This window comes from Macadamia integrifolia, unplaced genomic scaffold (genome assembly GCF_013358625.1).
Source record: "Macadamia integrifolia cultivar HAES 741 unplaced genomic scaffold, SCU_Mint_v3 scaffold108, whole genome shotgun sequence".
NCBI classification, from domain to species: Eukaryota; Viridiplantae; Streptophyta; class Magnoliopsida; order Proteales; family Proteaceae; genus Macadamia; species Macadamia integrifolia.
In genome coordinates this window covers 563537-577957 of record NW_024868077.1, presented here as the reverse complement: position 1 = coordinate 577957, position 14421 = coordinate 563537, and the positions used below count along the sequence as shown (strand labels likewise).

At 35.7% G+C, this 14421-nt stretch overlaps 1 protein-coding gene, 1 non-coding gene and 1 pseudogene across 2 annotated transcripts; 1 reads left to right on the top strand and 2 right to left on the bottom strand.

Annotated features, from left to right (window-relative positions):
* Positions 1 to 1622: 1622 nt before the first annotated feature.
* LOC122062595 lies at positions 1623 to 5882 on the top strand (annotated as a pseudogene).
* A 100-nt stretch (positions 5883 to 5982) lies between these two features.
* On the bottom strand, positions 5983 to 10333 carry LOC122062596 (protein RDM1-like). The gene is made up of 3 exons (XM_042626226.1): positions 10158 to 10333; positions 9444 to 9610; positions 5983 to 6498 (listed from the first exon to the last, which is right to left on the bottom strand). Exons 2-3 carry the CDS (start codon positions 9589 to 9591, stop codon positions 6131 to 6133), a joined length of 516 nt encoding a protein of 171 aa, XP_042482160.1. The 5' UTR covers positions 9592 to 9610; positions 10158 to 10333; the 3' UTR covers positions 5983 to 6130.
* A 2572-nt stretch (positions 10334 to 12905) lies between these two features.
* TRNAL-AAG lies at positions 12906 to 12986 on the bottom strand. The gene has a single exon. It is a non-coding gene; the product is annotated as a tRNA-Leu (tRNA).
* Between the last annotated feature and the right edge of the window lie 1435 nt (positions 12987 to 14421).

The window sequence follows — 14421 nt, the reverse complement described above, 5'->3', positions numbered from 1 at the left end:
AAAGAGTATGATTTTAAACGTCTATTTCAACAGTGAAAGATACTTCCTTCGTTTCATTTGTCTTTGATGACGTCCAAACAATAATATATTTGGGCAAGAGATTGTTACCTTGTTGGCTTAGGAACATGTCAACGTGTAGGCCATTGGGAGGGTGCACAAGAACATCTTTAGTTCCATGCAGGGTGGGGTGTAGCATGGTGTTTCCACGCATGTGTTTCTTGCGCTAGCAGGTGTGCTCTCTGCTAGCTCTTTCTTCCAATATATTTTTAAGAAAATGGTTGCGCACACTACTGGTGTATCATAAGCTAACACCCATTGTGACTGTTGTCTTTTCCCCCTTTTGAAATGACCCCCTGCTCCTCTTGTTGCTCCATTCTATGCCCCTAATGGTATCCCACTAGCTTACCACATAAGTCGGGCGGTGTGCTTAGCTATGATGAAGGCTTAAGGCATAATTGAGTGATGAAGTTCATGGAAACTGGGCAATGAAATTGGGATCCAGATTGGTTCTCATCCTCCATCCGACAATGATAAGGATGATGAGTACAAGGATGATTATCATATATAATCCATTTCATCCATTTAATTAGAATTTGTTTCTTATCATGTTATGTCTTATATCACAAGAGATTACTTAAACAATTTGGTCTTCCATTATCTCTCTCATGCCAACTTGGTTAACACATGACCATTGCCTAGAATTGAAGAAATGAACAATTCTTATCCTAATTAATAAAAATACTATGGTTATGTTTGGTTGTAAGGGGAATTAAAGAGAAGGGAAGTGAAATTTTCATACTTAAAAAAGAAATTAATGTAATCATTACCCATGTGACTTTAACATTAATTTCAAATCATTCCATATTTGGTTATAAAATTTCACTTTACTTTGCATAAAAAATCCTTTGCTATAATATGTAAAATAAAAATTACATGTAAAATAATTCATTATTAAATATGATTAAAAAAATTAAGTAATTTATACAATCACATGGGGTAATGATTATAAACATTTCTTTTTAAAGTAAGAAAAATTAATTTCCCTTCCTTTTAAATTCTCATTGCAACCAAACAGAGCCTATAGAATATAAAAAAATAAACCGATCCAAGCAATTAATCATTGGTCTTTATCAAATTAAAATGGTGGTTTTCCCTGAAAATGACTCAAGCCCAGCTCATTAGCTTCTCTGTATATCCTTCACATATGATTCCAATCCAGTACTAAAATTTAAATATTAGGAAACATTAATGATACGCAGTAGAAGAAACAAATTGAAATATTTTATAATTAATTTTTCTATATTAAGGCCACCTCCTGGAAAACTGGGAGGTCCTAAATTTAACAAGTAGGTAAACTCCAAAGTCTCAACTCCTAATGTACGAGGTTATATTGCTTATCATCCTCACGAGTGGGTTGCTTCTTTTATAATTTGTGTTAAAGGTAAGATAGTGAGTTGTGGTGGGGAGGGGGAGACTAGGGAAGGCTTCCGAATTTAAATTTAGAGAGTGGATCTCTCTGTCACCTTGTGAGTGAGTGGGGAGGAGGAGGAGGAGGAGGAGGAGGAGGAGTCTCTATAAAGTGTTAACGAGGGGTGGCGACGATCTCCTTCATTCTCTATAAGAAGATGGGATTCGGAAGCTTTGAAGCACCCTTGAACTCATCATCAGTAATATACGATTTCCTGCAGAAGTCCGGCGGTTGTGCCGTGATCGACGGAGGCCTTGCGACAGAGCTGGAACGATACGGTGCTGACCTCAAAGATCCTCTCTGGAGTGCCAAATGCCTCTTTAAGTTCTCCTCAGCTCATTAGACGGCTAATAATCTCTTTATTTGTTTTCTTCCGTTAATTCTTAATATGTTTATGTATCTAAATTCTACCAAAAAATTTTTTAATCTAAATTTGAGTGTCTCTCTCTCTTAATTTTTTATTTAATTTCTCCACATATAAATTTGAGAAAATGGTTTATGTGGGAGAGTGACATTGAGATCCTCTCCAGCTCTAGAGAGGTGCAGTGAGCATCAAGCGGCTGGGAGCTCTTTGGCATGTGTGACCAGGTGCTTCTAGCCGCTGGATGCTCACTGCACTCCATCTAGCACTTGAGAGGATTTGGGTCTAGGAGAGTGTGGCTCCAATGCCCAAACACATGGGGGTGCGAAATGACTGCCTTGCCTCTCATGAAATGTAAAATGACTTCTCGTTGATGCTTTCTTGTGCGCTCCCATTAGCTTTGTGCACATATAGGAGCCACATTCTTTCATAAGAAATACTTCCCCTATATATTTATGGGAAGAGGGTTCTCTCAGCAAGTGGGGTAGGCAACACCCCGCATATATTTTTCTATAAGTTTTTTGTTTTTCCTCTCTTGTCAAAAAATTAATAATAAACCATATGAGGAGACGTTGCTTGAAATAAGGGAGATGTTTTGGGATCCTAGGATGGTGGCTTAACAGCCTAAAACCTACCCATGTGTTGGGGGAAAACTTTCTCCTATCTATATTATATGGGCAAAAGATTGCCACACCTGGTCATATGCTTGTATGCCAGACATAGGGGATGACAAAAAGGCAACCTTACCCCTTGGTTGGATGCTATGTGCCTCCCTAGTCCATTTTATATATACAAGATCTAACTAAGGTCACAGCCCTGGCCCAGAAGATGGGCTGAAAACTTGTCCCACTTATTGAACATATCAATTGGTACATAACAGAGTCCCAAGCGGTTGGTCCAACAGTGTTTGATCTGGGTCACAGCACCTTAGAAAGTATCTTAACTGGGTTTAAATCACCTTGGAGCCTCTCACAACGGGATTAATTTGACTTTCACCTAAATTCATGTCTCTGATTTGGTTTTTGTTGCTTTTAATTTAGAGTCATTAGTGCCGATTGAGTCCTATATATATATATATATATATATATGTCTTTTCTCTCTCCCTTAATGGGGCAGGTACACCTAGATTACCTTGAAGCTGGTGCAGATATCATTATCACAGCCTCTTACCGGGTACCTGGACTAATGGACTATCTCTTTCTCATTGATATCACCTAAATTACATTCTTTATGAGAATGTTTAATTTAAGAAAATGGGCTTTTTTGCATGTTGAGGCAGGCTAAAGGCTTGTCAAAATAAGAAAGTGAAGCTTTTCTGCTGCCCAGTGTTGAAATTGCTATGGAGGCACGCGATATTTATCATCAGAGATGTCAAGATTGTATCACTGAGGATACTATAGATGGAAGAATTTTCAGAAAAAGACCAATCTTAGTTGCAGCATCTATAGGATGTTATGGAGCTTATTGACCTGATGGATCTGAGTATAGGTAGAATGGTTATTGATTCTCAGATAAGAGTTTCCCAAGATTTTTCATCTCAAGTGGAGCAGTTCATAGCCATCTTAATAACATAACTCTTCTCTTTCCTTAACAGTGGGAGATATGGAGAGAGAGTTACTTTAGAAATTATGAAAGATTTTCACAGGAGAAGAGCTCAGGTTTTGGTTGGTTCAGGTGCTGATTTAATTGCATTTGAGACAACTCCAAATAAGCTAGAAGCTCAGGTATTATATATATAGAATGTTTGTTCACTTGTGATTGGTCTTCGGTTGAACCTATCTTAGTTTCCTTGGGTTCGCGTTGATGTTGCAGGCTTATGCTCAGTTTCTTGAGGAAGAAGACATTGATATTCCAGCATGGTTTTCTTTTACTTCCAAAGAAGGTTTCAATGTGGTTAGTGGAGATTCTTTGCTCGAGTGTGTCTCAATTGCTGATTCATGTAACAAGGTTGTTGCTGTTGGAATCAACTGCACCCCTCCTAGATTTATTCATGGACTCATTCTATCTACTAAGAAGGTACAATCATTCTCTCTCTGTGTCTCTCTCTCTCTGTCTCTGTCTCTCTCTCTCTCTTTCTCTCAGAAGTACCAGAATGAGAGCTGTGTTAGCACTAGGCTATAAACCCTTTTCATCTTGTTTAGACTTGATGAGACTTGGCCATAGCCAGGCCATGTCAATAATGGCAGAGCTTATCACTACCAAATGAAATATTTACAGTGCTAGCTCATGTGGGATCCAACATGAATATATATAACTCTGAGACTACTTTAAATGGGGAATTCAGATATTCTGTTATGGTTTTGTTATAAGCATTTTTCAGGGCTTTAAAGAAATAGGGTCATGAGAAAATGTAAGGAAACAGATGGCCCTGCTAGAAAGAATAACTAGTTAATAAAAAAGAAAGCATTTCCAGCTGCTGCATTAGCATTGAGAAACTAAAATTGAATTTGATGAAGCTAAATTTTAGTCATTGAATCATCTTCGTTTTCCCCTTACTTTTCGTATGGTCCTTGAAACAGAGTTTGATTGTTCTGCCATGGTAGAATGCCAAGTTTTTGAGATTCAAATTGTTTTCCTGGTTGATCCTGAAGGTTACAAATAAACCAACACTTATTTATCCAAACAGTGGTGAGACATATGATGCAGATCGGAAGGAGTGGATCCTGAGTTTTTTTTTTGGTGTATTTCTTTTTCATTTATAAGTTGTTGTTTCCATTGCTTTTATCTGCTTAATCACTACCTTTTTTTAATATTATCACAAGTTGTGAACAGAGCTGTCATACTGGAACTTAACTGGATGGGTTGAAATCGTCTGCAATTCCGATCTCGTACAATTTTGTACAATACCACCTTTAGGCGGTGACATGTGTATTGATACCAATACAATGGTCCAAATCTGGTATAACTAATAAAACATTAAATCAGTGAAAAAGCATTTAAATCAGATCTGGACCATTGCATTAGTATCAATACACGTGTCACCCCCTGAAGGTGGTATTTCACGGAATTGTACAAGATCGGAATTGCAGACGATTTTTTTCCTAACTGGATGGGTTGGGGGATCATGAAGTTTGAATTTTAAGATCTATATTCTGGTCAAGAACCCAACTGGTTGATTTTTCATGGCTCCCAAACTAGTCTCTTATCTCAAAAGAAAAAGAGGGAGGGGGGGGGGGGGGGATTTAACGATCAGTATTGAATGAAAGTATTGTGGTTTACAGTTTACACTTAGTTCAGGTTTCTTTGTATCAGATATTTGGACTTTCTACCTAATGTTTCCAACCAAAGAATTATCTAATTGTGCTACATCTTCTGCCCAAGTACAAAGTTCAAATCATCAGGATTATTGTGGTCAATTCATAATGCACAGATTGTTATGATATGTAGTTTGTAAGTTACTGAGTTTTAAAAGTGGCAAAACATAAACAAAGATGTTCTTGAGTTAATCGGTGATATCCATACCACTCTGGATGAGCATTCCATGATCTTAGTTTGGTTCTAACATTCTTCCAGCTTATATAAAAGCCACATCCTCTTATTCCTCATATTTTGCAGGTGTCCACTGAGGTTTCAGATGAAGATTTTGTCTCATACGTTAGTAAGTGGCATGAGTTTGGGGATTCACTCAGTGGAGGCTGCTGCAGAACAACTCCAAATACTGTTAGAGGCATAGCTAGAGCTCTCAACAAGGGATCTACTGTTCAAGCTTCATCTTACAAGGAGATGTTGGGAAGGGAACCAGAGAAGAAGACACAAAAGGAAATGTCAATGTCAACCCTTACCCACTGAAGAGTTTGTATCAGATATGTTCAAATCTGTATTGTAACTATCAACCCCTATCGATTGCTCAAGGGTTGATTCCCTCAGATTCTTCTGCTCTGTTATTAAGCCGTGTAATTATCCTATAAAATCACATCTTAGTTGTGCTCAGCTCAGACCAGGCAACAGCAGGGTTATAGTTTTAATATTTCACTGTAAGTAGTGGCTTGCAAGGGATTTCTCTGAGAGAAGAAGCCTATGTGGGCTTCATGAATGTATGTAATATGTTCAGATAATAGATGGATCACTCTGAGAATTCTACTTAAATTTTCTGATCTCAACTCTTTGCTCTGTGCTCTTCCAGCCTTGGCTGTAAGCATGCAGTGACCCAAAGTGAAGAAAATCTCTAGATATCTAACAAATCATAGAAATTAACCTTCTTTGTTCATAGACAAGCCTGGATTGAAAACCATACCTATACATTTTCACAGAACACCCAGTTTCCTAATCTTCGGTACAGAAACAGGCAGGATTGGGACCAGTCATATCCGTGGAAAGATTGGATCAACATAAGCTTGGTACATGGGCTCTGAAAGCCAGAGTCTTGCCAAATGGTGATGTGAAGTGGTAAGCCTGTGGATTTCTTCCACGAGCCAGATGGTAGCTTCAGCTTTACAAGAATGAATGATGGTATCCAACGGCTGATGTTCATTATCAGTGCCAGCCCTTGATTGGTCCCACTGTTTAAGAAGGACATTGGTGAGGTAGTGCAGGGGTTGCCTATATAACTGCTTGATGGATTTAGCCAGTCCCTGCCATGAATGACAAGGAATTTGTGATGCACGATGAGAAGGAATTTGAATCTGCTTCATATATTCCTGATACATTTCTGCTCGTCTGATCATTGCACCTGCATCATAGAGCATGCTTTACACCACTTTGCTTAGGAACCTAAAAGAATGGAGAGCAAGTAAAAGACACAATCTAACATAGTACCAACACCACTTTGAAACATGGGAAATTTGGCATGAGTTTATTTACAACTCAATCACTTATTTATTCTAAGAGGCAATAACATTTTGGGCCTGCACTACACCAAAACAGGGAAGCAGTCACAAGGAGACCTCAATCATGGAAGACACTAGCTCATGAGTAGTCAGATAAGTGGTGAAATAGGTTACAGATTGGGCCATATATGCAGGCCTGACATACTTTTTTTACTCCTAGCTCTTTTATTTCCTTTCTATATATGAGGCCCTCCATGCATCTTATTTTGAGACGTCGAAAAATGGACAAATACCTGCTTCAACTTAATTGTTATTTGAGCAAAAAGATCTTATTAAACTTCCAGTAAAAGCTATGTGTTGGTCCAAGTACTTAATGGATCATTCAAATTCCCTTTCAGGTTGTCTGGCTTCTTCTCTCTTTCAATAAATTAGTAATTTCTCATTTAAAGAAGGGGCTAAGAAGGTATAAACCCACCCCAAAACAATTAATTATAGCCACAGGGCAGATGATGGTCAGTGATGGTTTTCCGAAACCACAGTCCATCTGATAGGCAATACTCTGTATTGACCCAGCAATCAATGCTCGAGTTTATCCACCCTATAGTGGTCACTCTAGGTAGTGAAGACCACCGTTTAGACTTTAGACAGGATTGGTCATTTCAAAACCTGTCAAAATCTGAAAAAAATCGTCAATGATCAAATCTGGTTACAATGGTCACAATTTGGCAAAATTTTGGGAAATGAAGGGAAATACTAAGTTTGCAACGAAATTTTAGGGGATGCTTATTTAAGCATAAATACACATGAATGAATGATTGGCTGTTAAAAAAGAGAATATCCAAAGTATTAATTTGGTTCCGCATTCTATGTTGCTAGTTTATAGCATAGGTATTGTGTCTTTTCACTTATATAAGTTACCAAAGTCCATGCATTTTCATGAGCAAATAGAGCCTAATGTGGTTAACATATAATAATAAGGGCTTAACAAAGCCAATTCAACCTAACTTTTTTGGGAAAATGGATTTCAATAAAGTTGGGGTTATGAGGTTGAAGCAAAGATGTTTCAATCTGGAAAAGCTTCAACACACTTTCATATGTGAATCTCATGTAATCACACATAAATTGCTCAAATCTAGCAAAAGAATTGAACCAAGATTATAAGTTTGACCGACTTCCCTCTTTCTTGATGTTTCAACCCAAATGTCTCTTTGCAATCTTGTTGTGGGAGCTTAGATGAGTTTACGAGAGGTTTGGTCTCCAATGATTTGAAGCATTTTAAGCAATTTCAACTCATTTCATTATTTCGACAAAAAGTTTGACATTTTGATAATTTTGTTTCCAACATTTTTGATGAAATATTAGATTCTTTATATTTCACATGTGATTTCATTTCAAGGTCTAAAGAAATTAAAATATTTCGCTGAATTTTGACTTTGACCGTTTTGATTGAAATTTCGACCACTGTGAAGGAAAAATTTTCCTAATGAAGAATAGGTGGAGCATTTCAGTCCACCACGGAAGATGGTGTGTTAACTATCAACCAATAAGGTGGTGCGTTTGGTTGCGTGGGAGCAGGATTACTACTTGGGTCATTGACATCCAAGACGCCTTTTATTTTGGAGGGTGGAATGCAAAATGGAGTGCATAATTAAACTGGCAGAGAAACAGCAACAATTTAGTAGATCATTGTACAGAGGAGAATGTGGAAGATCGAGATAGCTAAATTGGTAGAGAAACATCAACAATTTAGCAGAATGCTCCTGAGTGGTAAGACCCATGATAACAAAGAGTGGTTAAGGGTGGAACTCTTAAGTGCAAATGCAATGGGCCCCTACACAACCAGACACAGCCTAAGTCACTTCCTGGACAAGCAAGCTTGTATAGCTTTAAGAATTCAATTATACTTTCTTTAAGCTTCCAGTCTCTTCTCTTTAGCCCTTTTCTTTTGTGTGTTTATGAGCATGTAAAAACTGCTCTACAGATGGAGAAGGTCTCGACTCTATTCATCAACTGCTATGCACCATCATCCCTACATCATCAAGTAGCTTTTTCAAAATTTTAACACCTGGGGATTAACGGCTCAGTTTATCACCATGTCAGTAACATCAAAATTTTTCTTCTTTCAAAAAAATATTTGTTCTGGTTCTATACAAATTCTAGCCTCCAATATACTCCGCTAAAAAAATATCTAATAACCTTATAACTGATTGAAACACAATCAGCTGACCTTATAAGATGTGAAGATTGTGGAAAAGCAGGATTCTCGAATCCAACCAACAATGTTTACAGGAAAAAACAATAGAATTTTTTAAGACCCTACTTGTAGATCACTGTTTTGTTTTGAAATGACTAAAAAAAGCAGAAAAATCTATGGAAAAGAAAATGAGTACAACAGCAGGAAATTTATTGAAAGTGTTTTCTTTAAAATTGTGTCGTGTTTTTTTGCTTTTCTGCCCAGGCAAGGATAAATAGTTTGGCAGATACGTAGCAGGAGATCAATTGTACAATACATTTTGACAAACTAAAAATTACTAAGTCTATTCAAAAGTGTGGAATCTCTTTCACATATGCTGATAGTGGACAATTAATAAAGCTACAGACATTTTTCACAGTTGGCAAGTTAGGATCATTTCAAAATACAAAACAAAAAATGAAGTTCCCAACTTAATTTTCCACATTACGATTATAATCTGACCACATAATCTGTTCTATTGGAATGCAGAGCAGTCGGGAACTGAATAAATGATGTCTAAACCACAAGCAGGAAAGTAAATTGGTTTGGTTTAGGATAGAATATAAAGATATTTTTATCAACAAGAATAAATCAAGAAACCAACAGCTAAAATACCTTCCAATTTATTTTCTTCGGTGGGTCTCTTGATTGTCTTCTTATCACTTGTATTTGCTTTATCATTCCCATTAGCAGCCTCTGAATCTGATTCATCATCGGATGACAAAACATCCACTTGGTTGCTCCATGGCATTTCCCTCTTCATGGCATCAAGATAATATATCCTGGAGTAAATAAACATATACAGGTACCCAAAATAATCAGATATTGCAGAGAGTTGAGATAATTAGAAGAACTTAAAATCCTGTCACAACAATGCAGCAACCTGATTTGGTGCACCATTTTTATGATGCATATCCAATTCAAAGATACCACAAACAGAAAGAGGGCACAAACTGAAACGAACTTAAACATTAAAAAAGTTTGAATTTGTATATATTAAATATGCTTGTTGTAATTAACGAGAAGGTAGATGAACTTAGTTCCATTTTCCCTTTCTTCTCCATCTAAGACTCCCAAGTCACCACCAAAAAGAACTAAATAGCATAAATGATTTAACATCAACAGAAAAACAAAGCAAGTTTATAAAAGGGAAAATTGAAACGACACTTCATAGCAATTCAGATGCACAGTAAATGCGTGCGCGTGTGTGACAGAGAGAGAGAGACTATTTTTTGGTAAGTCAAGCGAGGAAGGTAAGGAGCGTAGGTTGATCATAAACCCTAAAAGAGCGAATAAGAGAGAGAGAGAGAGAGAGAGAGAGAGACTCACGCTCTGTGGAACGTAAACGCAGAGAGCAACCTCACAGTAACTGACTCAGAGAGAGAGAGAGAGAGAGAGAGGGAGGAGATCTCGGTTCTGCTCTGTTTGTCTTCGTCAGCAGGTACAGATATCAGATATGGAACCCTGCGAGATGAGAGTGTAAATCATCTATAACTAAAAGAAGAAAAAAAGCGTTAGTTATTGGGATTTCACTAAGGCTGTGTTCGGTAACCTAGAGAAGAAAAGAAAAGAATAAAAATCACAATAAAAGAAAAGAAAAGTTTAGATTTTTTTTTTTTTGGCACATAAGAATACTTTTACATTCTTAAAATTAAAAAAAATATATCTTTTCTTGATTCAAGACATACTAAACATATTGAGAATTTCTTAAAATAAGAAATTATTATAATTTTTGTACTTGTTTCTTCTCTTGGCTATCAAACGCATCCTAAGGCTTAGTTTGGTTGTCAAGAAGGGAATGGAAAAGAAAAAAATCAAAATATTTTGAATTCATGTGTCTATCTTTATTCTCAAATTTAATTTATTTATTTATTTTTTCTATTCATTTTTTGATATTGAAAATCATTTAAACACCACTTTGTGGGCTAATCCACTCATGTTTGCCATTGGGGAGAAAAAAACATGTGAGAATAAAAAGATGAATTCTTTCCTTTTTTTTAAAAGGAAATTTCACTCCCCTCCCTTGAATGTTTCATTTATTATACTCCCATCCCTTGTGAAGTTTAAAATTACAAATTTATCTCTCTGATTTTGTAGATTCTATCACTCTTACTTTGACTATGAGTGGCCCACCGTTAAGTGACGAATCATGATGTACAATTACAATTTAAACCCCAAAATACCCCTAGTCTAATGGAGGTTACATCACTGCCCTCACCCATTAGCTTTTCCTATCATCACACATTCAGCATGAATTAAACAATATTACCCTAAAAGAGAATTTCATAAGCCAACCCCAAAGTGTCACTAACAGTGTTAGATGTACTGATACAAATTAAAAATTGAATGATCGAAAAAAGGCTGGTTTTGAGGAAAAGATGGAAATTGAGGATCCAATAAGTGTGATTGGATTTCAAGAGGTTTTGAGGAGCCATTGAGAATTGAAAATTGATTAGCCCATCGGTTAATGTTGGTTAGAATTTGAGAAGGATTAGGTTTAGTCTTAGAGTGCATTACCTGATTCCTGTGAGCCCAAATGAAATAGCAAGATAGTATAAAAATGCTAAAGAATCTAAATTTATCATAGTCATGAAATAGGGTAGAGTTAAGGGGAAAAAAAAAAAAAAAACATAACCAGGGATGGGAAAAAGTTATTAGTTAAGTTCTCAATGCTTAACCCTAGTAATCTAGCAGCCCAAATTCTTATTGTGAACTCGCATGAAAGAAAGCCATGCCAAATAAATTCCCTTGAGTTAGCCAAAACACACTGGTATGGTCAATATCAATCAATTTCCCAAGGATATCCTTAATAAGAACGCCATCAAGGATAAGTCTCTAAAAGGAAAAGTTAAACTTTGGACAGATTTTGAGTTACAGAAGAAACGCCACCAATGCAAACAAGGAGATGGGCATATATACTTGTAATAGATATCAAGAGAGTTATAATACTTGAACTAGGTATTTTGCAACTAATTTGGTGGTTAGTTCCCATGTCTTTGAAAGGGGGCTGTCAATATCATTAGTGGTGAGAATTTTTAAGATCTTATTAACAATATGCATTGGGAATGAAGAAGATAAAAGGCAGATATTCCAAGAGTTGTCGAAGAGAAAATCACTTACCCACCTGTGGGGAATGCGTTGAATGCATTGAACATGTAAGTGAATTCCGGAAGACACAGAATCTAAGGGCCAGTCCAAACAAGGGTATTACACAGTTAAGGCGATTAATGGGTTTACAAAACAATTGATGGTTCTCCCACAACGGAATCAATTGTTAATAAGCTCACATACACCCTACAAAATTAAGGCAGTTAACTTGAAAATCGATTACCCATTAAGAAGACCACCTCTTGTATAGGACTCCATCCAACCAACTCATTAGTAAACACTCTTTTCACTAATTCATACTCATATAATGATTGAATGCTAACCCATATATGTATGAAAACATAATCTTGTTAATAAATCAAATCTCTTTGGTAGCCTCTCTACTGCATGCATCAAGATTTTTGTGGTGAGAAAATTGTCTTTCCCTCAAAGAAGCACAAAAGCCAATAAAATCTCCTAAAAATTAATTATGTGATAAATTAACAAAAGCCCATATAATCTCCTACAAAAACACTTATGTGACAAATGAACTGAACGATTAGTTATCTACCCTATAAAACTGAATGATTAGTTAGAAACACAAAAGCGGTCGTCCATATCCAGAACTGGACATTTTCCCTCAAGTGGGGCACAAAAGCCCACAGAGAAAAATGTTTCTCCCACTAGAGAGGCACAAAAGCCCATATAATCTCCTAAATAAAATTCATTCTTTTGGGAAGGATAATCTCCTAAAAATCATTTATGTGATATATGAACTGAATGAACAGAAAAGCGGTCCAAGCCCATTCAATCTCCTAAAAAGCACAAAAGCCCACAGAAAATATGCCCATATTTAAAAAGCTCAAAAGCCCATATTGCAAAAGTAAAAAAACAAAAGCCCATATTACGAAAGTAAAAAATACAAAAGCCCATATTGCAAAAGGTCAAAAATACAAAACCCCATATTACAAAAAAGAAAAAAAAAATTATTGTTGAGAGTGGGATTTGAACCCACGCCCTTTCGGACCAGAACCTTAATCTGGCGCCTTAGACCAACTCGGCCATCTCAACGTGGTAAGTTATTTTGCAAATATTATTATTTTAAAAAATAGTGAGCATACTAGCGTCTTCTCCCTAAATTATTATATTAGTTTCGAAAGTAAAGTACGTATCTTCGAAAGGAGAGAAGGAAGGGGTGAGGTTGGATAGGGAGACCAAAACCAGTCCATTAAGGAACTTTGGTTTTGAGTCGATTTCGGTGTTAGTAGAGTTTGGTTTTGATTTATCTCGATTTTTCAATATAGGGTTAAGATCGATCGGTTTTATTACTGAGCTTGAACAATAATGAAATCTTACATACATAACTCATAATGACAAGATTTTACCAAAAAAACACTTAAAGTTTATGATTATGATTAAATCATGGTTTATCGTTGTAAGGGATCTAATATTGAAACCAATGGATAACAAATTACTAAGAAGATAACTAATATTGAAATCACAAGCGAACCCTATTGTCCCTAATCATTCATATAACTATCTAACTAGTTTTGTATAGTGAACAAGGAAATCAATGGAAGCATTATTACAATTTATAAATCAATTTATCCATTCATAACTTAATATTCAATGATTTGTAACAATTCCCCTTACAATAAAATTTTTCTCACTAATATTGTGAAAAATGGATAGTCAATTCACCAATTTATAATATTATAATCATTCATTTTTTTATCTGTTTCATTCGGTTTGGTTATTGGTCAGTTTGGTTTGAATCAATTTTCAGCCGGTCCCAACATACCTCAGTCCAAAACCAATCCAAAATGGATCGGTTTGATTCGGTTGGGGTTTTATTGGTCATTTTCAGTTGGTTTTATCGGTTCGGGCTAGGTTTTGACACCCCTACATGCAACCAACCTTAAGGGTGTCAAAGCCAAATCGTAAATACTTATCGAAACTAAATTGAGCCCTCTACCGAAATCATGAAACCGTTTATTAAATAGTTTGATTCAAGTTTTAAAATTGAAACTGTTTAAGTTAAGCAATTTAAACGGATGATAAATCATTTAAAACCGATTAATATATACATAGCAAGTTAAGTCATTCCATAATTTTCTTTTGGGTAAACCAATAGATAATTATGGTAAGAATGATCAAATCCCACTAAAAAAATTTAAATACATTTTAACCTATTGAAAATAAATTAAAATATACGAACAATTATAATCTTACATTACTAAAAAAAAAAAAAAAAAAAACACATAACAACATATAATTCAATTCAATAAACAACTATAACCTTACAATTATTAATATAAAACATATAACAATAACACAATTCAATTCAATGTTAAGTTTACGTCTATTTTAATAAAAAGAGTAAAAGATAAACAAGCTCTTTGAATAATAATAATAAAACTAGATTTATTGTCATAACCTAAATTTTTCGCAAATTTGTAAAAAATCGATCTATTTAAACCATCATCATGAGCAAGTGTATAAATAA

Bases quoted from the DNA above. Each gene is read 5' to 3' on its own strand.
- LOC122062596 (XM_042626226.1), bottom strand. From the start codon at position 9,591: ATGAAGAGGGAAATGCCATGGAGCAACCAAGTGGATGTTTTGTCATCC. The intron at 6,499-9,443 runs GTATTTTAGCTG...TCTATGATGCAG, and splicing joins CGAAGAAAATAAATTGGAAG to GTGCAATGATCAGACGAGCA.